This window comes from Macaca mulatta, chromosome 11 (assembly GCF_049350105.2).
Source record: "Macaca mulatta isolate MMU2019108-1 chromosome 11, T2T-MMU8v2.0, whole genome shotgun sequence".
Lineage (NCBI taxonomy): Eukaryota > Metazoa > Chordata > Mammalia > Primates > Cercopithecidae > Macaca > Macaca mulatta.
Genome location: NC_133416.1, coordinates 120,490,870 through 120,517,647, shown reverse-complemented (window position 1 = coordinate 120,517,647; position 26,778 = coordinate 120,490,870). Strand labels below are relative to the sequence as shown.

The 26,778-nt window shown below is 49.1% G+C and overlaps 1 protein-coding gene and 2 long non-coding RNA genes across 36 annotated transcripts in view; 1 reads left to right on the top strand and 2 right to left on the bottom strand.

Annotated features, from left to right (window-relative positions):
• TPCN1 (two pore segment channel 1) overlaps window positions 1–26,778 on the bottom strand; it is a 75,430-nt gene that overhangs the window by 23,459 nt on the left and 25,193 nt on the right. For 14 of the 34 annotated variants that reach the window (XR_001448220.3, XR_013401472.1, XR_013401471.1 and 11 more), the window contains 8 exons: window positions 14,194–14,318; window positions 8,830–9,006; window positions 7,224–7,337; window positions 6,299–6,429; window positions 5,327–5,415; window positions 2,517–2,551; window positions 1,916–1,974; window positions 1,538–1,637 (listed from right to left, as the gene is read on the bottom strand). Coding sequence is in view for 23 of the 34 variants with exons in the window: in XM_077955256.1 (XP_077811382.1) it covers window positions 1,538–1,637; window positions 1,916–1,974; window positions 2,517–2,551; window positions 5,327–5,415; window positions 6,299–6,429; window positions 7,224–7,337; window positions 8,830–9,006; window positions 14,194–14,318 (830 nt within the window). In the remaining 11 variants the exon portion in view is untranslated. Of the gene's footprint in view, window positions 1–1,537; window positions 1,703–1,915; window positions 1,975–2,516; window positions 2,552–5,284; window positions 5,416–6,298; window positions 6,463–7,151; window positions 7,338–8,829; window positions 9,048–14,120; window positions 14,319–14,419; window positions 14,920–26,778 lie in introns of those variants that run through there. The other 20 variants (XR_013401478.1, XM_077955257.1, XM_015152882.3 and 17 more) reach the window with 15 other exon arrangements.
• Window positions 10,597–13,341, top strand: LOC144333113 (uncharacterized). Its single transcript, XR_013401485.1, has 2 exons — window positions 10,597–10,642; window positions 12,054–13,341. It is a non-coding gene; the product is annotated as an uncharacterized LOC144333113 (long non-coding RNA).
• LOC144333110 (uncharacterized) lies at window positions 12,739–13,581 on the bottom strand. The gene is made up of 2 exons (XR_013401482.1): window positions 13,417–13,581; window positions 12,739–13,285 (listed from the first exon to the last, which is right to left on the bottom strand). It is a non-coding gene; the product is annotated as an uncharacterized LOC144333110 (long non-coding RNA).

Here is a 26,778-nt window from a genome sequence, read left to right as displayed (position 1 = left end):
GGAGAAGATGATTTTCATTTCTATACTCGGCCTGACTGTGGTGACTGGTGTGAGAATGCTCTGCGGAAGCATAAAAATAAACAACTCGATCAGAAGCCTCTTCCCGTTAGTCCTGCCATGGATTGTGTGGTCTGAGCACCGGCCTAACAGCCTGGTGTCGGATGTGATCTATGATGGCTGGGACATTCCTGGCGGCTGTCTGCGCCTCCACAAATACTCTCAAAGTTCTTTGAGCACAGGCGCTTTATGTTCTCCTTCACAAACGTGTTCTATACTGGATTTTCTGATGGTTCCTGATAAATGAGGTAGAAATACACAAGACATTTCTGGCATGTGAGTGCAACTGAACAGACTGGTTAGGAACAGGGCTCTGGAATGGGCCTGGCCTGGCTACTCCAAGCTATGCAGGCGTCAGCAAATCACACTGTCACTCTGACCCTCAGTCTCTTCATCTGCACTTCGAGAACCATACTCACTACCTCCAGGGTTGTGTTTATTTATTAAATTATTTCATCCTTATATGTAAAGCACTTTGCATAGTGCCAAGTGGCTAAGGCTTACTAAATGCCAGCTTTTACAGTTATTATAATATAGTTGGCCTTCCATATCTGTGAGTTCTGCATCCATGGATTCAAACAACTGCAAATCAAAAATATTCTAAAAACAAAAGGATGGTTGCATCTGTACCGTACATGTACAGCCTTCTTTTTCTTGTCATTATCCCCTAAACAATAGAGTAAAACAATTTTTTTTTTTAATACGGAGTCTCGCTCTGTCACCCAGGCTGGAGTGCAATGGCATGATCTTGGCTCACAGTAACTTCCACCTCCTGGGTTCAAGCAATTCTTCTGCCTCAGCCTCCCGAGTAGATGGGATTACAGGCGCCCACCACCACACCCAGCTAATTTTCGCAAGTAGAGACAGGGTTTCACCATGTTGGCCAGGCTGGTCTCGAACTCCTGACTTCAAAGGATCCACCCACCTTGGCCTCCCAAAATGCTGGGATTAAAGGCGTGAGCCACCCTGCCCGGCCCAGTATAACAACTATTTACATAGCTTTTACATTGTATTAGGTGTTATAGGTAATGCAGGATAATTTAAAATATACGAGAGGATGAATGTGCACAGGTTATCTGCAAATACTCTGCCATTTTAGACAAGGGACCTGAACATCTGTGGATCTTCACACCTACAAGGGGTCCTGCAAACAATCCCTGTGGACACTGAGGGTCAACTGTCTATTTCTGACGTAAGAATGCAAAGGTCCCAGGGTCGCCTGGGTTTAACATCCAGCACTATCAGCAGCAGCAGCACTGCCCTGGTGAGGATGCCACCCCCAGCAACTGGCTGAATTCCTGAAGTCCTGACAGGGCATTCCCTGCAACACTGCACCTGACTATGAGTCTGGGACTTCCTGCCCCAGCGTTCTGCCCTGAGAGGCGGAAAGCAGTCCCCACTTCTCCAATCCCATGGCGCCCAGCGCTGTGTGGGTAGCGGCAGGCTGCTTCAGCATATAGCCTGAGGCACAGTCACTCACCAGGTTCATGATGAAGTACAGCTCGATGGAGAGGTACACGATGAAGAAGACACAGGACCAGGGGTTCCGGGAGTAGGAGGGCATCATCACATCTGGGAAACTGTATTTGCAGAGGGTGACCCGGCCTGCTGTATCTGCCTGTCTCCATCCTCTCAGAGCACATGCCTTGCAGAGGACAGCTCCTTGTTCGCCTTCCCAGCCTCCAACCCTGGTTCCCCTACTCTCACCCCTGGGCTTCATGCTCAGTGGGCCAACCCCATCTCCCAACGGCACCACAGCACCTGCCTGTGCTGGGATGTGGAATATACTTTGCAGAAAAGAGGAGGAGACCCCAGGGCAGCAGCAGAGGACCAAAGGCAAGGCAGAGTCTGCACTTACTTGGCTGTGGTCAGAAGGACAAACAGACTGACGATGCTGTTTTCCAGGGTGCTGAAGTACTGCAACGGAAGAGGGGGCAGAGGAGAGGTCGGGACCAGCCAAGAGCACATGGCCGCCAGGAACAGGCTGTGATGGGCCACCTGGCGCACCCTGCCACGCCCGCTCTTGCATCTCTCAAGGAATCCCTGAGGGAGGCAGAGGAAAGAGCAAATACGCAGTCCAGAGGCCTCCCCTTTCCTGCACCTGATGTTTCTGGCAGAAGCAGACTATTGACCTGGGGGGACTTTTTTCTAGGGAATCACATGTCTGGGCCATTCGTCTGGCTCTCCGCCACTACTCCTCTGCCAAAATATTTCAATGGTCCAAACCTGATCCTGGCGGCACCCCTTTGAAGGACAGAAAAGGGGATCCCCAGCTCTCAAGGAAGGAAGTGGTCAAGTCTGAGTGACGGGAACTCCCACGTGCGGTGCACACACAAGCTATGATGAGAAACCAGGCAGGGCCCCCCTTCCCCACATGGCTACAGGGTCACGCTGGTGACCCTGTCTGAGGGAAAAGTCCTCCATAAAAGAAGAGACAGACAAATGTGCCAATTACTTACGGGGTCTGAAGGGTTAGGGGAGAACAAGTAGAAACCTAGAAGCGGGTGGAAACACAGATAAACAAAAGGATTAGAGCAGAGGTCCCAAAACCTGGTGTGAAAAGGACCGGGCAAATACAGGCAAATGAATGCAGCAGGTCAGGAAGAGCAGCAGGGACTGTTGGGGACCACAGCACCCCAAGAATGCATGCTGTGTTGAAAGGGAGCAGGGCTGCAGGCACCAGACGCTTGCCGCTCTACAGCAATGTGCTGGGCACTATCAGCTCTGTTCTTTCAAAAGAGGGGAAGTCTGTATTTTTGTGTAAAATCTAATTTTAAAATGCTGGCTCCAAGTTTTCAGACCAAACAAAACCCATCTGTAGGCTGGATCTGGAATCCAGGCTGCTGTTTTGCAATCTTAGGTTCTGAGATCATGACAGCTGAGTAAAATTCCAAAGGGATCCGCTGCTCCCCTGCAGCCAGGGTCCCAGGGTGGGAATGCCATTCACTTCCTCCCTTCAGGAATGGACCACTCCCTGAGTCCCTGAAATCCTGAGTGGGAAAAGGGAGGAACTCTGCCCTTAGGGGAAATCAGCCCTACCCCTGGAGAAGCACAAACAAAATTCTACCAAGAGTGGGATGGCGGGTGGGAGGAAGTGAGAGCCATGACTCAGGACAAGGCAGCCATGAGGGCCAGGAGGGGTGGGGCCTGGCTCTAGCCTCAGAGTCAGGGCTCTGGAGTCCCACTGTCTTCGCCATCTGCGGAGTCCTGGTGAAAGGACCTCAGCTTTCCCAGCTGAGTACCAGGGCTTCCAAGGTCTACGCCCTGTGACTCTGTGTGGCTATCACAGTCAGCCCCATGTGAAAAACCAAGCCCTCCTGAATGAGCAGCCTGTGACCCTGCTGTACCCAGTGAAGCTGAAGCTTGCCATCTCTCAGGGCCCAGGCAAGTGCCTTCGAGAAACTCTCAAGCGTGAGCACCAGGAAACACACAAGAGTGTTCACTGCGGTGGGATTTGTGATAAGAAAAACATCCAACAGAAGAGCAGATTAACAAGCTTTGGCATACTTGCTCCGCTCCAGTGAAAATGAATATACGGCATCTACATGTATCAACAGGAATAAATTTCAAAAACACAGTATTGAGCGAAAGACCAATGTGTAGAAGTTAAGTATGTAAAGCTTTATCATTTCTTTGTCACTTGGGGAAACATAAATGTGAAACAAAATATAAAGAAGTGCATGGGAATGATAAGCTTAGGACAGTGGGTACCTTTGGGGAAAGCGGGAATCATGATCACTAAAGGTCACAAACGTGCCTTCCATTTTATTCTAAGGCTTCATTTCCTAAACTGGATGGTAGGTCCATGGGTGTTCACGTTATTATTATTTATTTATTTTGAGACAGGGTCTTGCTCTGTCACCCAGGCTGGAATGCAGTGGCACCGTCACAGCTCACTGCAACCTCTGTCTCCCCATGCTCAGGTGATCCTCCTGCCTCACCTCCTGAGTAGCAGGGACCACAGGAGCATGTCACACACCACCATGCCCAGCTAATTCCTGTTTTTGTTTGTTTTTTTGGTAGAGATGGGGTCTCGCGCTGGTCTCGAACTCCTGGACTCAAGCGATCTGCCTGCCTCAGCCTCCCAAAATGGTGAGACAATCGGCATGAGACACCATGCCTGGCGTATTTTTAAAATCTTTCTGAATTTCTGAAACTACCTGCTCTGGTCTGAATGTTTGTGTTCCCCGCCCCAATCCCTACGTTGAAATCTAATCCCCAAATTGAGGGTGTTAGGAGGTGGGGGCTGTTGGAGGTGAAGAGGTCATGAGTGTGAAGTCCCCCCGAATGGGATTAGTGCCCATATAAAAGAGGTCCCAGAGGCTGGGCGCAGTGGCCCACACCTGTAATCCCAGCACTTTGGGAGGCCGAGGCAGGCAGATCACAAGGTCAGGAGTTGGAGACCAGCCTGGCCAATATGGTGAGATCCCGTCTCTGCTAAGAGTATGAAAATTAGCTGGGTGTGGTGGTGGGTGCCTGTAGTCCCAGTTACTCGGGAGGCTGAGGCAGGACAATCACTTGAACCTGGGAGGCGGAGGTTGCAGTAAGCCGAGATCGCGCCACTGCACTCCAGCCTGGGTGACAGGGTAAGACTCCGTCTCAAAAAAAAAAAAAAGAGGTCCCAGAGAGCTGCCTCTCACCTTCCACCACGTGAGGACACAGCCAGAAGGCACCACCTACGGATCAGGGAACAGGCCCTCACCAGACACCCACGGCTGGCCCTTGACCTTGGACTTCCAGATTTCACAGCCTCCAGAACAGGGAGAAACAAACTTCTGTTGTTTATAAGCCACCCAGTCAGGAAGAAATAAACTTTTGTTGTTTATAAGCCATGCAGTCTATGGCATTTTGTTATAGCAGTCCAAAAGGACTAAGGCACTGTCAAAATAATTTTTCTTCTCTTTTTTTTTTGAGACAAAGTCTCACTTACTCTGTTGTTGCCCAGGCTGGAAAGCAGTGGTACGATCTCAGGTCACTGCAACCTTGGCATCCCGGGTTCAAGCAATTCTCCTGCCTCAGCCTCCCAAGTAGCTGGGATTACAGGCGTGTGCCACCCACGCCCAGCTAATTTTTGTATTTTTAGTAGAGACTGGATTTCACCATGTTGACCAGGCTGGCCTCAAACTCCTGACCTAGGTTATCTGCCCACCTCGGCCTCCCAAAATGCTAGGATTATAAGCGTGAGCCGTTGTGCCAGGCCCAAAATAATTTTTCATCCACTGTGAACGTGCTTTTTGAGTGCGCCTAGGCCTGAGAAGTAGGAACTCACCGAGGATGGCGAAGATGATCATGAAGAACAGCAGCAGCAGAAGGATGTCCATGAAGGGCGGCAGGGACTGGAAGATCTGCCGCAGGTTGCTGGGGAGAGATGGGCCAGCTCAGGGGAGGTGCCAGCTGGGGCGGGCCGTCTGGGACTCCTCCTTGTTGAGATGGGGGCCTAGTGCTTCTGACTCGAAATACTAAACCCTGCCATACCCTGGTGTGACATCATGCTTCATTTTTTCCTAAAGTGGCTTGAGACCCCCACTTAGTGGGTGGCGGGGAAGAACTGGGGCAGGCGTAGCACACAGCCACCTCCACCTGGTGACGGCCCAAGGAGGCAAGTGCCCTGCAAGCAGGGAACAGAGCAGAAGGCCAAGGGCATCACTTTGGGCGCAAAGGTCAGTTTCCATGAGCAGGATGTGGAAGGCATGAAGACATTTCAAGGCCACTTAGTCCTGGGACGCTGGGCCTGTTTCAAGGACAAGTCCTGTTTCTAGCTTTGCAGATGGGCACAAAGAATGAATTACAAGCCCACTCTCAGCAACAGTAGACCAGCCAAGAAATTTTCCAGATTGCGTCTCCCAAAATAAATCTCAGTTGAGGCTTGGTCCGGTTTGAGTTTGGTCCCACAGCCTCAGTGGAGATGGCAGGAGAGTCTGCTTGTGTCACATGGATGCTGCTGAGCTGCCTGCATTTGGGTAGATAACACGCATAGAGCGAGGAAGCAGCTCTGGAAGGCTGCAGAAAAGATGGGAAAAAGCCCTGGACCCAGAGGCCGCAAACCTACACTGCGGCAGGAAGATCGCTTTCTCCTGTGCGTGGGTGGAATGGCAGAGGGAGAGTGAGTGTGTGTGTACTCCCACCAGCATGCAGGGTCGACGTCATCACTAACTGACTCACAAGCTCTTGCCCCACCAGCCCAGAGGTCAGGCCATGCCAGGATAGTGACTGTCTGCCCAGCTTCCAACCCGGGCCTTACCGCCGGATGCCACCGCAATACCGACAGTCCACCAGGAAAATGCAGCGTAGTGCTCGGGTCACCCGCACATGGGACATCTGCCGTACCAACACCACGATGGCCTCGACAAACTGCACCACCAGCACCGAGGTCTGCGGGTGGCAGGCATGGAGCACCGTCAGGCCCTGCAGCCCAGCCGTCATCCTGCATACCTAGAATTGGGGGCTGGGGAGGCAGCGCCCACTCTGACCTCGGGAGGCCTTGTCTTCTCTCCAGCCCTCTCTCGCACTTCCTGCCAACATCAGGCAGCCCCAGAAGAAAAAAACTCCAGCTGCTGGCTCAGGTGTGTGGCACCAGGAGAATGAGCCGAAGGGAAGCATGACTGCTGGTATCCACTGAGGAGGCAAAACTGCCACTCTGCCAGGCCCCCTTGATCAGCCCTCCCTACTCACATCAGGGATCCTGGGGCCTGCAGCTCCTCTTCAGCTCCGCTTACTTGGCTACACTCTCCTAGAGTAGCACACATGCTCCACACACTACAAAGTGCCACCTTGACGTGCTCCTACTCACGCCACTCTCTGCGGCACAGAGACAAAACGTATAACACTAGGGACAGGTGAGCCCGGGCGCAGTGGGCAGAGCTGGGTGTGAACCCCATGTCTCCAGATGAATGTAAAACAGGGAGAGCAGCACACCTCTCTCCAAGGTGACTGCGCCAGTGCCTGGCAGGTACTAAACACCCCATCACATTAGCTACTGCTGGCATCACTACAATATCTAGGGCACTGGCAAGGCTGAGGGCGTGGTCAGGACAAGGACCCTAGGGTGACACCTCTAAGCATGGACTGGGTCCATGGTGGATTCTGAATTGTACCAAAGAGACAGGTTTGAAGGTGACATGGGAGAAAAGGCTGCAAGGGGAGGGACAGATGGGCGGACACTTCACCTTGACCATGGTCCGCTTGTGCCGGATGAAGGTGTGGAGGCCCAGCCAGCGTAACTTCATGCAGAGTTCAAACACTACCACCATCAGGGCGAATAGCTCCAGGGTGGCGTGGACCTGAGACCAGAGGGTGTGGGGATGTGTCATGGCCAGCCCAGCCCATGGCCACTCCTCATTGCCCAATCCTCCCAGGACCTGGAAGTGCCCCAGGACATCCTCCCAACACACACCAGAGTTACAAAAGCCTGGCCCTGCATGCCTAAAGACAAAGCCTTGGTCACGGAGCCTTCCCCAAACAACTAAACATAAACTTGATATCCAGGAAACTGACATGCTGGTCCAAATGATGAAAAATCAGGAAGGAGCCTGAAGTTTGTAAGTTATAAGAAAAACAAATTAGCTGGGCGAGGTGGCGCACACCTGTAACCCCAGCTATTCAGGAGGTTGAGGCAGGAGAATCGCTTGAGCCCAGGAGGCAGATGTTGCAGTGAGCCGAGATGGTGCCACTGCACACCAGCCTGGGCAACAGAGGGAGACTCAGTCTCAAAAAGAAAAAAAAAAAAGTAAGAAAAACAAGATAAGATAAAATTTAATATCTAGCCTTGTTCTAAGAGGGATTTCATGTAATTTACAAAAGATCTATGAAAGACACTAAGAAAGCATCAATTAGGAACTTAAGAAATAAAATCTGATTGTCAAAAAAACAAGGACTGTCAAGCAGAGAGCAGCCCTTAAAACTCTCATCCTCATTCTGGACAAAAGGACAAGACATGGAAAACCCTCAGCTGTAAAACCTTCCCAGCAGGGAAGTCAAGTGCTTCCGGGAAACAGACATGGGAGAGCTCCTCCTCCCGGGGGTGGGGAGGTTCGGGGCCTGTGGACATTCCAGTGGGCAGGAACTGACAGAGTGAAGGGACGGGAAGATGGACTCCAGCACAGGGGACAGAGTGGTGGAGATGTGCAGAGGAAGAAACACAGACTGGCTGGAGCTGTGACTTTCAGGCACGAAGAAGGAGAAACAGGAAGGGAAACTGAGTCATGGAGGGCCTCAGAGGCCAGGCTGGATGAGTGCTTCCTAACTCAACAGGCACAGGCTTCCTTCCCTGCTTCCATGCCTCCCGCACACTCCTTGAGAAGGGAACAAGCACAGCTCCACACCTGCTCTGGCCCCCACTGAATGATGGCTGGGCCTAGGTATGGGGACATCTGAGGGGCTGGAGCTGCCCAGGAAACATCTCCGCCTCCCATGGTGACCACACCCAAATGCCTTCTCCTTTGAGGCTGGAGACAGAGTAGTGGGACTATCCACTGGGTGCCCTCCCCACCCAGAGACAACGTGTGGGCGCTGGTTCTGAGCAGGGCCTGGGACACTTCCCCTCCCTGGAATGCACTGGTGGGCAGAATCCCAGAGAGACTGGCTGAAGGCCATTCACTCCAGCAGGGACACCCAGGCATTTCGGCTCCCAAGGCCTCTATGACCGCCTGGTATCTCTCTGTTTTAAGTCTGTTTGCAGTGTTTGTCCTCCCAGTATGTTCCTTTTTGGGGTTCTGTCGTTTGCCCTGAAAGCCGTGGCTCCCAGCCCCCCATGTGAGGAGCGTGTGTGCTCACGTAGATGCCGAGCCGGAGTGCGGGGACGGCGGGGGCCTCGCACAGGGAGAGCAGCAGCAGCAGCAGGGCCGTGGCCAGCTCCATCAGGTAGAAGAGGTGATTGTGTGCAAAGAGGTAGGCCGCCAGCGCCTTGGCATCCTTGGGGTGGGTGAAGAACTTGTCATTGTTCTCGCCTTCCTGAAAAGATGAGAGCAGTGTGGGCATGTGAGCCTGGAGACCTGTCCAGCATCAAGGAGGAACCATGGGCAGGAGAGGAAAGGAAGGACCCAGGCAGGCAAGGAGAGATTCAAGCCAGAGACAGAAGACGCTGGAAAATCAAAATGATCTTCGCAAAACTCATGGTGGTCAAGTCTCACTCCTGCCTGCTGATGGGCTCAAGAGACTTGCTGCTTCTTAAAAACCACTTGGAGGAACCAAAGTGTCCTGAGACAGCCAGGTGTAGTGACATCCCAGCTACTCCAGAGACCAAGGCGGGAAGATCCCTTGAGCCAGGAGTTCAAGTCTAGCCTGGGCAACACAGCAAGACCCCATCTCTTAAAAAAGAGGGGAGGGGCTGGGTGCCATGGCTCATGCCTGTAATCACAGCACTTTGGGAGGCTGAGGCAGGAGGATTGCTTGAGCCCATGAGTTTGAGACCAGCCTGGGCAACAAGGTGAGACCCCTGGTGCCAGCTACTTAGGAGGCTGAGATGGGAGAATCACTTGAGCCCGGGAGGTCAAACCTGCAGTGAGCCAAGATCATGCCACTGTACTCCAACCTGGACCACAGAGCAAGATCTGGTCTCAAAAAAAAAAAAGAAAAAGAAAAAAAAGAAGAAAGGTCCTAGGAGGAGATAAAGAGAAACAGGCATGAGTCCCCTCAGAGGCCAAGTTCTCCCTCTAGGAGTGCCCAGCAGAGTGTAAAGAGCTCAGAGGCCAGGCTCGGTGGCTCACGCCTGTAATCCCAGCACTTTGGGAGGACGAGGCGGGCAGATCACGAGGTCAGGAGATTGAGATCATCCTGGCTAACATGGTGAAACCCCGTCTCTACTAAAAATACAAACAAATTAGCCAGGCGTGGTGGTGGGCGCCCGTAGTCCCAGCTACTGAGGAGGCTGAGGCAGGAGAATGGCATGAACCCGGAAGGCGGAGCTTGCAGTGAGCCAGATCGTGCCACTGCACTCCAGCCTGGGCGACAGAGCAAGACTCTGTCTAAAAAAAAAAAAAAAAAAAAAAAAAGAAGGCTCAGTGTAAAGAGCCTGAGAGGAACCACATGAGCTGAGCCTTGGCTTTCTACTCCTTCCCTGAGGAATGTTGGGAAGGTTCCTTCGCCCTTGAGGCTCAGCTTTTTCAACGGTAAAGGCACTAACATTAGTGCTTCCTCCTGGGGCTGTTGTGAAGAAGAAAGGTGAGGACATTTGAAAGGCATTTAGAGTGGTGTCTGCCACACAGTCAGCTCACTACAGGTATTTGCTATTATCATAAGTTATATGAACATTACCAGAAAAAAGGAAGCCAATAACCCTGCCTAGTCAGACCCTTTAACGCCCTTCAAGAGCTACCCAGAACAGGCACAGTGGCTCATGCCTGTAATCCCAGCACTTTGGGAGGCTGAGCTGCATGGATCACCTGAGGTCAGGAGTTCGAGACCAGCCTGGCCAACATGGTGAAACCTCATCTCTACTAAAAATACAAAAATTAGCCGGGTATGGTGGCATGTGCCTGTGGTCCCAGCTACTTGGGAGGCTGAGACAGGGGAATCACTTGAACACTATTATACTCTATACTCCAGCCTGGGCCCCTGTCTCCAAAAAAAAAAGGAGCTGCACAGTGGCGTATTGCTACTATACGTTTACTTAATTCAGGATTCCCCATACCCTACCTTGTTTCAATTGACAAATAATAATTGTATATGGGGTACAATGTGATATTTTGATATATTTATATGTTATGTAATATTTTTTTTCTTTTTTTTTGAGATAGAGTCTTCCTGTGTCACCCAGGCTGGAATGCAGTGGTACAATCTCAGCTCACTGCAACCTCCGCCTCCTGGGTTCAAGCAATTCTCTTGCCTCAGACTCCTGGGTAGCTGGAATGACAAGTGCACACCACCACACCTGGCTAATTTTTGTATTTTTAGTAGAGATAGTGTTTCACCATGTGGCCCAGGCTGGTCTTGAACTCCTGAGCTCAAGTGATCCGCCCACCTCAGCCTCCCAAAGTGCTAGGATTACAAGTGTGAGCCACCATGCTCGGCCCATTCTCACAAACTTATTCTGGGAAAGGCCCTGCTTGCAGTTTGCAGAGTGTTTCCTGGCTGCTGATCATAAACTAGATTTGGAAAAATAAGGAAGGCCAGTTGCAGCGACTTCTAGGCCTTTGCTCTCTGCTCCCTGGGGTCCAAGTCCACATAGAAATGAGTACTGTTTCAAAGGCACCAGGACTGCTGAGCACGTGGCTCCAGAGGATGAGTTAACAGGTAACAGGTAAAATGTGGGAAGAGGGGAAACTGCAGGCACCAGATACCCTCAAAGCAGCGAGGGCCAATTATCCACGCACACCAGCAACCTGGCTCACTGCAGGACCTATAGCCTGGCTGCAAGTGTGAAAAGGCAGGCCATCTTGAGCCGGGCACAGAGGCTCACACCTGTAATCCCAGCACTTTGGGAGGCTTAAGCGGGTGGATCACTTGAGGTCAGGAGTTTGAGACCAGCCTGGCCAACATGGTGAAACCCCGTCTCTACTAAAAATACAAAAATTAGCCGGGCGTGGTGGCAGGTGCCTGTAATCCCAGTTACCTGGGTGGCTGAGGCAGGAGAATCGCTTGAACCTGGAAGGAGGTTGCAGTGAGCCGAGATCGCGCCACTGTACTCCAGCGTGGGCAATAGAGTGAGAGTCTGTCTCAACAAAAACAGGCCATCTCATCCTCCAGGAACAGCTATGAATGACTGTGACTGTTCAAAGAAATCCAAGTTTTTCTTACATTTTTTTTAAAAAATGCATTTTTGGTAAAATAATTTAAACAATTTAAATTTGTAAGGTAGTAAAAATTCCATCAGCCAGAGATAATCATCTTTAATATTAAACAACTTTCCAGATATGTATAGATATCTGTACACATACATACCCGCATGCATATGTTGCTGTATGACATCAATTTAAAATGATCATACAACACCAGCTGTTCCATAACTGCTTTTTTTCCACAAATACATGGCCCATTTTCAAGGAGATGCACACGGTCAGTTCATAAGTGATGCAACAGCACACAGAATAAAAAATATTATCTGGAGGCTAAACAGTTTAAATGTGGAGCTCTGCAACTCCCTAGCTGGGTGGCCTTGGGCATCATTTGGCCCCTCTGAGTCTCAGTCACCACATCTGTAAAGTGGGAGATGATCACTGCAGCCTCAGAGGCTTGTTACAAAGATTAGCAGGTGCCCTTTAAAGTCTCATATTTTCATTACCAATGTCCTCACCTGCTTAGGAAAAGGAGGAATGATCAGGATCCTTAGAGCTTCAGCCATTCTAAGTCTGTGTTCTGACCAATCCCACGCTCTTATCTAGCCTCAGAGAAGGCGATGTGCAAAAGACATCCTCGCTAGATCATTAACAAGCATGCCTGAGCTTGGGACAATTTTCCTAAAACATTCTGTTGCCTTAACTTGAAACAAAACACAATCGTTTAGGTGTATATGATGCTGCATGAACGTATGAGAAACAAACGATTGAACAACCATCAAACAAATGTCTAAATTTCATTACATCTTTTTTCTTTTTTTTAGACAGGGTCTCATTTTGTCACCCAGGTTGAAGTGCAGTGACACAAACATGGCTCACTGAAGCCTCAACTTCCCACAGTCAGGCGACACCTTCACCTCAGTCTTGCAAGCAGCTGGGACTAGAGGGTACACATGCCACGCCTGGCTAATTTTTGTATTTTTTCCAGAGATGGATTTGCCATGTTGCCCAGGCTTGAATTTCACTAAATCTTTTTTAAATGACAAAACAAATACTTGCAGTGGAGAGCTGATTCAGATAAGAAAGATTAGGGAAAATTATGATGTGAATGCACTTAAGAAAAAGTCTATTTCCTCATCCAAACTCTTAATGCAAACCAGAAACTGAAATCTTATAGTGACAAGATTGGCAAGATTAAGGTTAAAATGTCACCGCCAGTGGGGCCGTCAGTAAAGAGGCAATACTTCCTGTGGAGAGGATTCCATGATAAACATCAAGGACCTAAAAACTGTTGATTCCTTCTACCCGGTCATTCCATTTCTTAGACTTTCCATTTCTTTTACTTTCCTAGTAAAATAATCCTAGATGTAAGGGGGTGGGGGTGCTATGGATAGATTGTCCTTGGATTATAATTTACAATAAGGGAAAATATTCAAGATTATCAGGTTAAGTAAATTAGGATAGTTTACCTGATATAATTTAAAGCTATTTAAATAGCCAGGTGTGGTGGCTCATGCCTGTAACGCCAACAATTTGGGAGGCTGAGGTGGGCAGATCACCTGAGGTCAAGAGTTCAAGACCAGCCTGGCCAACATGGCGAAACCCCATCTCTACTAAAAATACAAAAATTAGCCAGGCATAGTGGCACGTGCCTGTGATCCCAGCTACTCCAGAGGCTGAGGCAGGAGACTCGCTTGAACCCGGGAGGCAGAGGTTGCAATGAGCCAAGATCAAGCCACTACAATCCAACTCCAGCCTGGGTGATGGAAGGAGACTGTCTTCAAAAAAAGAAAAAAAGAAAAAAAAAAAAAAGCAGAATATAAAATTGCACATACCATATGACTTTTTTGGAAAACAGATATATTATTCTTATAGCACATTTTTTTTTTTAAAACCTGGAAGGAAATAATGTTGACAGTGACTGCCTTAGGTGAATGTTTCTTCATTCTTTTTTGTATCTAAATTTATTGTAATAAGCATGTATTACTTTCACCTTTCACACAAAAATAAAAAATAAAAAAAAGAATCCTAAAATGGCAAACAGGAAAGCAGCAACAAGTTAAACAGGAATAAAGCTACAGCATTCAGTATGTAAAGAAGAATTCCCTCCTGAGAATGTGGCCTCTCAGTGTGCCCTGAGAAGAGAGAGGGTGGCAGGGAAGGCCGAGTGGACAGACTCCAGAAATTGTGGGGGTTAGCACAGCCCCAAACAGGGGCCTGAAGACAAGCCGGTGCACGGCAGTTTTCCCCTATGAGCACAGTCAGGTCAGCCAGCCCATCTTACGAACCTGAAGCTCACACACGAGCAGCAGCAGCAGCATGAACCGCCGCTGGAACTGAATTTCTGGGCACCTAACAGAGTCCTGGCTGCCCCACCCCACCAATAGGTGCAGAGAACCGCCAGGGCCTGACTGGAGATACTCACCTGGAGGTAGATTGCTGCCTCTTGGTAATTCATCTCCCAGTTGTGTGCGGGGCTGGAGGGGGAACTCCCGCCCTCAGAGCTGAGACTGGGGGCCTGGGAGTCGTGGATGGCATAGCTGCCGCCATCTGCATTGGAAGAGGAGAGAGATTCACTTGGCACCCAGGCTTAAGAGCATAAAGACACCGTTCGGCAGAAGAAAAGCCTGGCAGTCCCTTCATATGCTCACATGGACATCCTGTCATCTTCAAATCAACCTCCATGCTGTGTACTGATAACGGCAAGAATTAGCAAAGCTGGTTACAAATGTTTTCCTTTCTCTTGAAAAGTGAAAAAAGCAAGTACAAAATAGTACAAATAATATGCTCTCTAATGTGTACAAAAGGGAGGAAACAAGAAAACATAAATACATCAACTTATCTTTACCAAAAGAAACACAGGAAGGAAAAATGAGAAGTCAATGAAATCAGTCGTCCTACAAGGGCTATAAGGAACAGTGTAGATGGACACTTTTTGAATCCTTTGACTTTTGGAAGCATATTAACATCCTACTTAGTTAAAAATTAAAAACAACTGGATTTGTTCCCTGGTGCAGGGCCATCTCTTCCCTGCTGACAGCCACGCCCTCCTCCCCCAGCAACACTGGGCCATCTGTCTGGGTAGAACATCCCCTCCTTGCTCTCTGTCCACATTGTTTGGCTCTGGCCGACTCCACCCCTGGCTCCCGGGCAGGTGACCTGGGCCTGGCAATGAGCCCCTCGTCTCCCCTGGGCCCAGGGATTGGTTCAGGCATGGCTGCTGACCCAAGTCCGGCCAGTGACAGCTGAACTTGAAACTGTTCCTGGGCCAATTAGGAAGGAGGGGCTCTTTCCCTGTTGTTGCTCGCGGCTGCCTCTGCCACCGCATGGGGAAAACTTGCCTGAGAAGGAAGTCAGCAGAGAACAAAACAATAACCAAGAGATAACACTAACACCAGCTGCACCTCTGGAATTCAGCTGTGCCTGAAATCTACCCCTTAATTTCCAAAATCCAAGCTGATAAAGAGATCCCATTTGAGTCTGAGCTGGGTTTGTCACAATAATCCTGAGACTCTACTGATACACACAGTAAACAACAGCATCAAGAAATGATGCATTGATTGGGAAGAAGTGAATCTGAGAGAAATCTGTAAATCCGCATTGTAAATGATCCACCTGAAGGAAGATAAAGCATCTAATGTTTTGGGCTGAGCACGGTGGCTCACACCTGTAATCCCAGCACTTTGGGAGGCCAAGGTGGACGGATCACCTGCGGTCAGGTGTTCAAGACCAGCATGGCCAACATGATGAAACCCCAACTCTACTAAAAATACAAAAAGTAGCCAGATGTGGTGGCAGGTGCCTGTAATCCCAGCTACTCAGGAGGCTGAGGCATGAGAATCGCTTGAACCTGGGAGGCGGAGGTTGCAGTGAGCCAAAATTGCGCCACCACTCTAGCCTGGGGGACAGAGCAAGACTCCGTCTCAAAAAAAAAAAAAAAAAAAAAAAAAAAAAATCTAATGTTTTGATACTGGGATTTGCACAGTTGGCAGGAAGCAAATGTGTAAGGCTTACAACCATGCAAGGGACAGGAAACTGACAGGGCTCAAAGGCCTGCTGGGTTGCAAAAGGTCCTTCTGATCTTGAATTGCCAGTCATGAGCAACCAGGACCAGGCACATCCATTTTCCTAACAATAATGCTGCACATCTTTCCACATGTTTATTTACCATTTGTGTATCTTCTTTGAAGTGTCCAGATCTTTCACCTTTTTCTTTGTTTATTATATTATTATTATTATTATTAAATTGAGAGCTCTTTTATATACTCTGGATACAAGTCTATCAGATACATGATGATCTGCAAATCTTTTCCCCTTTGTGGTTTCTCTTCTCATTTTTTTCTAACAGCGCCTTTCAAAGGTCACTGAAACAGAAGTTTTACAAATTTTGATGAAGGCCAACTTATCCATTTATTCTTTTATGGATTAATACTTTTGATATCATGTCTAAGAAATCTTTGCCTCACTCCTGGTCATAAAGATTTCACATCAGGCCAAGGCGGGGAGGATCACTTGAGCCCAAGAGTTCAAGACTAGCCTGGGCAACACAGTGAGATCCTGTCTCTACAAAAAAATTAAAATAAAAAAGATTCCACATCAAGGCACAGTGGTGTAAGCCTGTAGTCCCAGCTGCTAAGAAGGCTGAGGTGGGAGGATCACCTTAGCCTGGTAGTTCAAGCCAGCCTGAACAACACAGAAAGACACTGTCTTTAAAAAAGGAAAATAAAAACAAAGATTTCACATCAATACCTCAATGCCTTGATTACTGTGGCTTTACAGGTCTTAAAATCAGGTAAATGTTGGCAGGGCACAGTGGTTCACGCCTGTAATCCCAGCACTTTGGGAGGCCAAGGTGGGCGGATCACGAGGTCAGGAGATCAAGACCATCCTGGCTAACATGGTGAAACCCTGTCTCTGCTAAAAATGCAAAAAAATTAGCCAGGTGTGGTGGTGGGCGCCTGTAGTCCCAGCTACTAGGGAGGCTGAAGCAGGAGAATGGCGTGAACCCAGGAGGCGGAGCTTGCAGTGAATGGAGATCGCATCACTGCAATCCCGCCTGGGGGACAGAGCGAGACTCTGTCTCGAAAAAGAAAAAAACAAAAAACCAGGTAGTGTTAATCCTCCAATTTTGTTCATCTTTTTTTCAAAGTTGTTTTGGCTAGCCCAGTTCTTTTGAACTTCCATATAAACTTCAGAATTAGTCGATTTCTTTGTCCCTAATCTAGGAGTCCAATCAATCAATCAATCAATAAAAACCCAGCCTGAGGAATATAGTGAGACCCTATCTCTACAAAAAAAATTTTTTTTAAAGTAAAAAAATTAGGCATGGTGGCATGTGCCTATAATCCCAGCACTTTGGGAGGCTGAGGTGGATGGATCGCTTGAAGTCAAGAGTGAAGACCAGTCTGGGTAACATACTAAGACCTCATCTCTACAAAAAGTATAAAAATCAGCTGGGCATGGTAGCTTGCACCTATAGTCCCAGCTACTCAGGAGGCTGAGGTGGGAGGATTACTTGAGCCTGAGAGGTCAAGGCTAGAGTGAGCTATGATCATGCTACTGCATTCTAGCCTGGGTGACAGAGCAAGATCCTGTCTCAAGAGTAACAGGCCAGGCGCAGTGGCTCACGCCTGTAATCCTAGCAATTTGGGAGGCCAAGGCAGGTGGATCACCTGAGCTGAGGAGTTCGAGACCACCCTGGGCAACAAAGTGAAACCCCACTGGTCTCTACTAAAATACAAAAATTAGCCGGGCATGGTGTCACGCACCTGTAGTCCCAGCTACTCAGGAGGCTGAGGCATGAGACTCACATGAGCCCAGGAGGTGGAGGCTGCAGTGAGCCAAGATTACGCCACTGCACCCCAGCTTGGGCTGCAGAATGAGACTCTGTCTCAAAATAAATAAATAAATAAACAAACAAACAAATAGTCAATTTCTACTTTAAAAAAAGCCTGCTGGGATTTGATTGAAATTATGCCAAATCTATCCATGAGACATCTTAAAAACTCATGAATATGGTATATCTCTCAGTTTATTTTGATCTTCTTTAATTTCTCTTAGTAATGTTTTGTAGCTTTCAGTATATGGACCTGACACATCTTTTGTTAGATTTATCACGAAGCCTTTCATATTTCCGATGCTGCTGTAAATGAAGTTGCCTTTTAATCTCAATTTCCAATTGTTTGTTGTTAGTATACAGAAATATGACTAATTTTTATATATTGGCCTTCTATCCTGCAACCTGGATAAGCTCACTTAAAAGGTCTAGTAGCCTCTTTTGTAAATGTCATGAGCTTTTCTATACAGAAGATCATGTTGTCTGACAATAAGGACAGTTTTATTTCTTCCTTTCTAATCCAGATGCCTTTTGTTTTTCTTGCCTTATGGCACTGTTTAGAACCTCCCTTACAATACTGAATAAAAGTGATAAGAAGGGATATCTTTGTCTCATTCCCCATCTTAGGGGAAAAGCATGCAGTTTTTCACCACTCAGTATGATGTAAGCTAGAAGTTTCTCGTAGATACTCTTTATCAGGCTGAGGAAATTCCTTTCTATGCCTAGTTTGTTGTGAGATCTTACCATGAATAGGAGCTGGATTTTGTCAAACACTTTGTCTACTTTGAGATGATTTCAGCTTGAGTATCCCTAATCTGAAAATCTGAAATCCAAATGCTCCAAAATTCCATACTCTTTGAGTACCAACATGACACTCAAAGAAAATGCTCACTGGAGCATTCTGGATTTCATATTTTCAGGTTAGAAATAACCAATAAGTATAATGCAAATATTCCAAAATCTGAAAAAAATTAAAAATCAGAAATACTTCTGGCCCCAAGCATTTTGGAAAAGGGACAGTCAGTCTGTATATGGTTTTTCTTTCTCCTTTGGTTAATATAGTGAATTACAATGATTGGTTTTTGAACATTAAACCAACCCTGCATTCCTGAGCTAAGTCCCTCTAGTCATGATGTATTATCCTTTTTATATATTATTGCATTTGCTAAAATTGTTTCAATTTTTTGCATCTATATCCACGCAGAATGTTAGTCTGATGTTTCTTTCCTTGTGATGTCTTTGCTGGTTTGGGTATGAAGGTAATGCTGGTCTCATAAAATGCGCTAGAAAATATTTCCTCCTTTTCAATTTTCTGGAAGACTTTGGGTCAAATTCGTATAATTTATTCCCTAATGTACAGCGTTCACCAGGAAAGCTATCTGGGCCTGAAGTTTTCTTTCTAGGAAAGTTTTTATTACATATTAACCTTCTTCAGTACATATAGAGCCACTCAGGTTTTCTATTCTTACTGAGAAAGCTTTGGTGGTTTGTATCTTTTAATAAATTTGTCAAGAGGTTAAGCAATCTGTCCAAGATCACACAGCTGTAAGGGCTGAACCAGGCTTTGGCCCCTAGCAGCTTGCCTCCAGAGCAGATGCACTTAACCACTATGCAGTACTACCACCCCCTTTAAGGAAGAGGAGTCGGGGATGAGGAATGCAGATGATGATTTTAATCTACTGGTAGCAAACATTTATTGAGGTTTACTATATGCCAAAACCTATCCTATGGCAGATTTTATTTTCCAAAAATGGCCACCACATTATCTTTCACCTTCCATGCTCTTCTGGAACCTTGCCACTTTTCCACACACAGAAGCTCTCTTCCTCTTGAAATCAGGTGAGCCTTCACGACTGCTGTGACTAATAGAGAACAGGGAACCTCATGACTTCTGAGGTTATAAAAATACTTTCACCTTATTCTCTTTGGGCACTTACTTGTGGAACCGAGCGACCATTTTGTAAGGAAGCCCAAGCAGCTGGTGGAGAGAGAAGACTCAAGGTCCCAGTTCACAGCCCAGCTGAGCACCCAGCCAAGGGGTAGTACCAACTTCTCTGCCACATCAAGGAGCCATCTCAAAAATAGATCCTCCAGCCCCAGTTAAGCTGTCCAAACAGATGCTACATACAACAGCAAAAAGACAACTCCACCAAGCCCTGCGCAAACTGCAAAGTCAAGCAAAATAAATGTTGCCATCTTAAGGCACTCTGTTGGGGCAGTGATTTGTTACAAGGGCAACAGATAACTGATACCTATCTAAATACATTGTATCTATTAACCCACTTAGTTCTAACAACCCTGGGAAGAAGGTAATATTGTTATCAATAGATAACTGATACCTATCTAAATACATTGTATCTATCTATTAAGCCACTTAGTTCTTACAACAACCTTGCTAAGTAGGTAATATTATTCCCACCTCAGACTTGAGGAAACTAAGGTGCACAGAGGCTAAGTAACCTCCCCAGGTCATGCTGCTAGTGAGAAGCAGGGCTGGGATCCCAAACTAGGCTGCCTAGCTCCCAGTCGGTAGACTACTTGCCTCTCAAGAATCAGAAACTTGAAAAGGATAACAGGGTAGTTAGTGCCAAAAGGACCAAAAATACACTAGCATTTCCATCACTAGAGTGGAGTTCCAAGTAGGAGGTGGGAAATCTGGGTGCGGTTTGAACTTGGTAATTCTGACCCTTGTCTTCCCAATAGCAACAGAGCAGCATTCCCTACTCTGATCCCAATGCTCATTTCTGAAAGAACTAAGCCCTAGGCAGAGACAGGAGAAGGTCAAACCACCTTCCTCAATCTGCTCCCGTGGATCAGGGAAGCACCAGCCAAAACGTGACTCCTGAGCAGAAAAAGCCACAGGCGAGCAGCTGGATGGAGCTGCGTCCTCGTGCGCCCATGCCCTGTCCTCCATGACCTCCATATGCCCCAGCAGGGGCTGGCACCAGCAACACAGCAGAGTCCTAGGTAATATAAATAACAATGATGGAGTGGGGCGGGTAGCTGCTAGCTGGCACAGATGGCAGCAGCCATTAGTGCCACCCTCCTACCCGACACTAGACAGGAGCGTCTATGTAAGCCACTGCCATGAAGAACCCCTTTGGAGCCTTCCCACCCTTCTTCTCACACAGGGGTCTCCTTGAATTGACAGGAACTTCCTCTTTGTGCTCAGGAGCTCTCTCAACCCATTCCTGGTGGGGAGAGGACATCTGGTCCTTCTCAACAGCTCCCCCATCCCTCACCACTTATACCACAGCACCCCTGGGACCAGGTGGCCCAATGCATCCCATGGTGCAGGCCATTCCTTGCTAACAAGCCTCACTGACACTCCCAGCAACAGGTTTCTCCGGGGAGCAGGTAACCTTTGCTATCTTTAGGTGTCCTGGTTTGGGTGAGAGATAGTCCCTCTTCCCCGATACATAACCCTTCAAAGCCACAAAGGACAGTTCCATTCAGCTGAAATCCACAAGGACCACCGAGACTGGAAGGACTAGGCTTATGGCTGCCCTGGGAGGACAGTCCTCAGAGCCAGAAATCTTAATCCCATCTTCTTTTTCACTTCTCATGGCCTGTAACTCACCAGGTCTAGAAAGGTCTCCTCCCTCCTCCCTCTCATCTCTACTCAAGAGGTCTTTGGGGCCTCTTGTCTTTCACCTAAAAGCCTGCAGCAACCTGGACTCGCTCTCATTGTCCAGGCCTTTCCTGACCACCTGACTTGGGCCCCTTGAGGCAGGATAAATCAATCTGGTAAGGCCGAAGTCTGATGGTGTCACTCTGCTACTTAAAATCCTTCCATGGCTTGCCTGCAGAAAAAGACTGACTCCTTGGAACAACAGGAGAGGATCTTTAGAGCTGGCTCCTGCTACAGCCCTCTCCCTTTTCCCTATTCCTGTACCAAACTCCTAACAGCAGAGGGGCTGGGGCCTGAGCCTCAGGGCTGGCCGCAGACAGCAACAGGTGACCATGGAGAGCTAAGGATGCAGGGAGCTGGCTGGAGTCCCCCCATGGGACAGTGAGCACCACAGAGACAAAACGTGAGCCCATGGCCACAGACCATACGTGGCTGGTGGGTGAGGGCAGACACGTGGCAGTGCTGCCAATGGTGGAATGAGGACTCAGGAATGGACTTCACAGGGTGTTTCTGCTAGATCTGAAAGGGCTTTCTAATAACTAGAAATGATGGACCATCAGAGAGGGCTTTAACTTTGTCAGGTTTGATGGATTAAAACACAGAAGTCAGTGCCATGCTTCGTTAGAACTGGGTACCTAAGTATTTGTTATTTTAATCTAAACATAATCTGTGAGTTGGAAATAAGTCTCTTTCCTTTTTTTTAATTTTTAGTTTTAGAGACAGGGTCTCACTACGTTGCCTAAGCTGGACTCAAATTCCTGGACTTGGGCGATCCTCTCTCCTTGGCTTCCATTTGGAAATAATTCTTTTTACTGAGCCCAGGCTGGAGTGCAGGGGCACTATCATGGCTCACTGCAGCCTCAACGTCTCAGGCTCAAGCCATCCTCCCACCTCAGCCTCCAGAGTAGCTGGGACTATAGGCATGTGCCACCATGCCTGGCTAATTTTTTCTTTCTTTCTTTTTTTTTTTTTTTTAGAGATGGGGTCTTGCCATGTTGCTCAGGGTGGTCTCAAACTCCTAGGCTCAAGTAATCCACCTGCCTCGCCCTCCCTCCCAGTTCTAGGATTATAGGTGTGAGTCACTGCACCTGGCTGGAAATAATACTTTTATTTTTATTTTTAAACTTTTATGTATTTTTTCTTTTCTTTTTTTTTTTGAGACAGAGTCTTGCTCTGTTGCCCAGGCTGGAGTGCAGCGGCACAATCTCATCTCACTACAACCTCTACTTCCCAGGTTCAAGTGATTCTCGTGCTTCAGCCTCCTGAGTAGCTGGGACTACAGGCGTGCACCACCACACCTGGCTAATTTTTGTATTTTTTGGAAGAGATGGGGTTTCACCATGTTGGCCAGGCTGGTCCTGAACTCCTGACCTTCAAGTGATCCAACTGCCTTGGCCTCCCCAAGTGCTGGGATTACAGGTGTGAGCCACCGCGCCTGGCTGGGAAATAATTCTTAATGAAAATATTCTAAGACCAACAACTGGCCTGTTCATCTACTCCTTTGTTTAGCAGACATTCCCAGGGTTGTCCCTGCCCAAGGGCAGCTCCTAGGTGCTGGACCCTTAGTGGGGAATGTAGGAACGAGGTAGCCCTTGCCCTCCAGGGGCACCTGTCTGCAGAGGCAGTGGAGTACCCCATCACCACCTGGCCTCAAAAAGAGACTCTGTAGCTACTAGTCATGGAAGTTTCAACAGCAAAAAGGTTCACCAGCCAGTGAGCAGTGGACTAGCTGCCCCTGCAGCTTGTGGCATCTAAATGTTTACAGGTATGTGGTGACTTCAAGGGGAGCAGGCAGGTGGGTGCAGATGGCTTCAGAAGGAGCTCCAAACTGCGGAGCTGCCCCAGAGGATTGGCAGTGCCACACACAGTCTGAGCAGGGCCCAGCTGCCTAGATCCTGATGGCACCAAAAGCCTTCCACAAACACTTCCTCACTGCGTAGGGAGGGCAATGGCATCTTTTTTTTAGCGCATGTGTCCCTCTCCCACCTCCCGATTAACTGCAGCCCCCAAATCTAGCCCCAATTTCATCAGCTCAGCTTCAGCTACAAGAACACACACAAACACTTGTGGAGCAAATTCTGTGAGGCAGGCACTACTCTCGGCACTTTATATGTGAAATAACTTCATCCTCGCAACCACCTTAGGAAGTGGATACCATCAGTATCCCCATTTCACAGGTGATGGGACAGAAGCACAGAGATTAGTCAGTTTGTCCAGGGGCTCCCACATTTAGAAAGTGATGGAGCTGGAGAATAAATGAGGTCTGTGCCTGGAACCACTCTAACTGCGGGCGGTGTTATTCCACGTGATCTGCACAGTCCATGAATGGTGTGCGATGGTTGGGGATGAGCACCATCCAGGAATCAGAGCCAGCGTGTAGAGGCCATCACCGCAGGTGGCACTGTGCGGCACTTCCTTTTCCTAGTACTTCGTTTCTGCTGTGTTTGATGGAAGTAGAGGTCCTCTGCCACAGAGTGTGGGAAGCCCTGCTACATAGCTCTCCGGCATGCATTGTAGGCACTTTCTGCTGCTGTCTTAGGAGCAACAACTGTCAGGTCAGGAGCAGATCCTAGAGACCACCTAATTCAAGGCCCAGCTTTTAGAGATGGGGAAACTGAGGGCAGGGAATGTGATGTCTCCGTGGTATAGGGCCAACTGGTTACAGCACCAGGTCTAGCACCCAGGCCTCCTGGCTCCCCATCCAGAGCTTTCCTTCATACAAATATCTCCCACTCATCTCTCACTAGTGAAATGTAGGGGATAGCTCTGCTGACCCACTGTCTGCCGTGGGGTACACTGGCCGCTGTCTCTTCTGATGGACAGCATACAGCTGTGAGACAGGCTTAGCACCTATGACCCAAATCAAAGAGAACATGTGGCTGGTTCTCGCACAGATGGTCCCTCCATTGGCCAGGGCTCTTGGGATGCACTCTTACAGGCCACAAGTGACTGGGGGGCAGGAGAAGGCCCTGGGGTGACTGAGACCACATTTTCCTGGCCGTACCGGTGCTGCATGGAACAGCTGCACCAACAGAGAATCTTGCGGCAGGAGGGGCCTCAGGAATCAGGAGGCTCCTCCCCTCCCACAATCAGCTGAAAGGCCCACAAATAGGGGCTGTGCCTGGCCCACAAGACCTTGCTCTCACCAGCTCCTCTGCCACACTGTGGCCCAAACCACCTCTCCCCTAGACCAACACAATCCCTTCTCTGTGTCCCTCTCTGTTCTACCCTCTGTGGCCTATTCTTGACACCAGTCAGAGAAATCCTCTGTTGCGTGCACATGTGTGTGGGTTTTTGGCAAACTTTTTTGTTTAATATAACAATAATCCTCAAGAACACTAAGCCAAATGGTATCACTCCTCTGCCCGAAACATGCCCCAGCCTCCCTTGATCGGAAGATCTCATGGAACCTGACCCATGATCTCTCCAAGTCACCTCGTCCCGCCTGCCCCTTGCTGCTGCCATGCTGGCCTCCTTGTTGTTCTGAAACGTGCCTGGAACACTCTGCCTTGGGGCCTCTGCCTCCCCAGTCTTTGGCTGTTTCCTCACACCTTCCAGTTTCCACCCAAACATCTTATCAAAGGCTACCCTTGGCCTCCCCTACAAGGTGAGACCACATCACTCTGTCCCCTCAAAGTGCTGAGGCTTCCTCCTGGGGCTGTCACCACCTGACAGGGTATCTGTTTACTTGTGGGCCTGTTTCCCTGCCTGGAATGTCAGCTCCAAGAGGGCAGGGACTTTTGTTTTGGTCACTGTGGTGTTCCCAGGCCCCAGAACAGTGTTGGATACAATGTGTAAGGGGTCAGCAAACATATCTGAATTGAAGTGAAATAGAAGGCCTTGCCTGCCCTGAAGATTCCACACACCCCCGTGGGGCACTTAAGGATGGCCACAGCCTGGAGGGTGGAGAGCAAGGAGCCATCCATGGGGCCTGGCAGGCCTCAGGCAAGAGGGTGGGCTCCACCGGGGGTGCAGTGGGCATCACCAACGGGTGTTAGGAAGGCGTGTGACGTGGTAATTTTGTATTTGTAAAAACCCTTCTTTTAGTGGTCTGCTGAAGAGGGGCTGTTTTGTGTAAGAGTAATTCAGGGTAGAACCTTGAAAGGGACAGGGAAGAGTAAGACTCAAGAGCTAAGGTGAAAGAATAGCGAATTCTCCCCCTCCCAGGGCAGACTTTGCTCTGTGCTTCTAACCACTCAACCTCAGAAAACAGGACTTGGTGTGCTCATGTGGTCCCAAAAGGCAAAGCACGATCACTCTTTTCTCCACATGGAGAAAGGGACGAAAGGCCTGAGGTGACACTGGCCATTCAGGGGCTTTTCAAGAAAGCCACAGGTGATCGCAAAGGGCCTCCTTCACACCCAGGCACGAGCGACTGGGGTGCATATTTAGGGATTATAGAAAGGGTGCAAATGGAAGGCAAGGAGCCACAGTTCCATTCTGTTCCTTTTGTACGTGGCCTTTATGCAGCAGTGCAGCTGTGCCAGCCAAGTCCAGGGCATGGCAGGGGCTGGGTGGAGCTGGGCCACCTTGTGGGGTGCTAATCCCCTGCCCTGTCTGCTGTCTAACCCTCTTCCCCACTTATGAGGTTACAGAAGTAGCCAGAGAGGCAGTGGAAATGCTCCCACCCCGAGTGCTGCATTGTTCCCGCAGAAGGTATGCTCCAAGGCTTGGCAGCTTCCTGAGGAGGACATTTCAGGCCCAGGAAAGAGAGAAGGCAGGGGGCAGAAGGGGCAGATCAAAGGGGACAGGGCTGATAGCCAAGTCCTGGTGAGTCAGGGTGTGAGCCGGTGAGTGCAGATGGAGTGGTGACTGGGAGAATGAGCCCCTGCTTGCTGGGGAACCAATCCCAGCAGGCCCAGCTTCCTCGAACTGAATACCCTCCGTGTGGGAAGTAAGAGGGCGTGCAGGGGCCCCAAGCTGCCCTGAGAGGTCAGCACTATATGTGAAGCTAGAGGACAGTCTGCCCCACTGAAGCCCATTGTGCCCACTGGGTTGGCTGCAGGACCTCTACCTGGGCAGCCTTGAATGCCAACAGTTGTTCGCACCCACCTGCTCTAGTGGCCTGGTGCCTTGCTCTGACCTCCTACTGCCCACAGACCCTGGGCAGAACCTCCTGGTCAATGATTGGCACTTGCATCTTCGGAGTACCAGGCACAGAAAACACAGGAAGCGTCCTAGCCAACAAAGTGACCAGGCAGGCTCACCCCGCATCACCCCAGTCCAGCCCCTTCCTCTGTGTGCCGGGGCTGGCCCTCTCCAGCCGGTGCTCATTACAGACCACGGAAGAAGCAACACCTGTGGCCTCTGACCTTGGCCCTGTTCTTGCCCAGAGCAGAATGGGTTCTTCCAGGCCAGCCGGAAAGGCAGGGATCGGGGCACGCCGCAGGGGCCCAGCTCGAGGAGACAGGATGACCTCACCGTGGAGCTGTCAGGGAGCTGGCCTCCACTGCCTCCTCCAGAAGGCCAGCAGCTAGCCCTTGCCTCTGCATGTTCACCTTTCCTGGAAGGCAACCGGGCCAGATATGGGAGGGAGGGAGGGA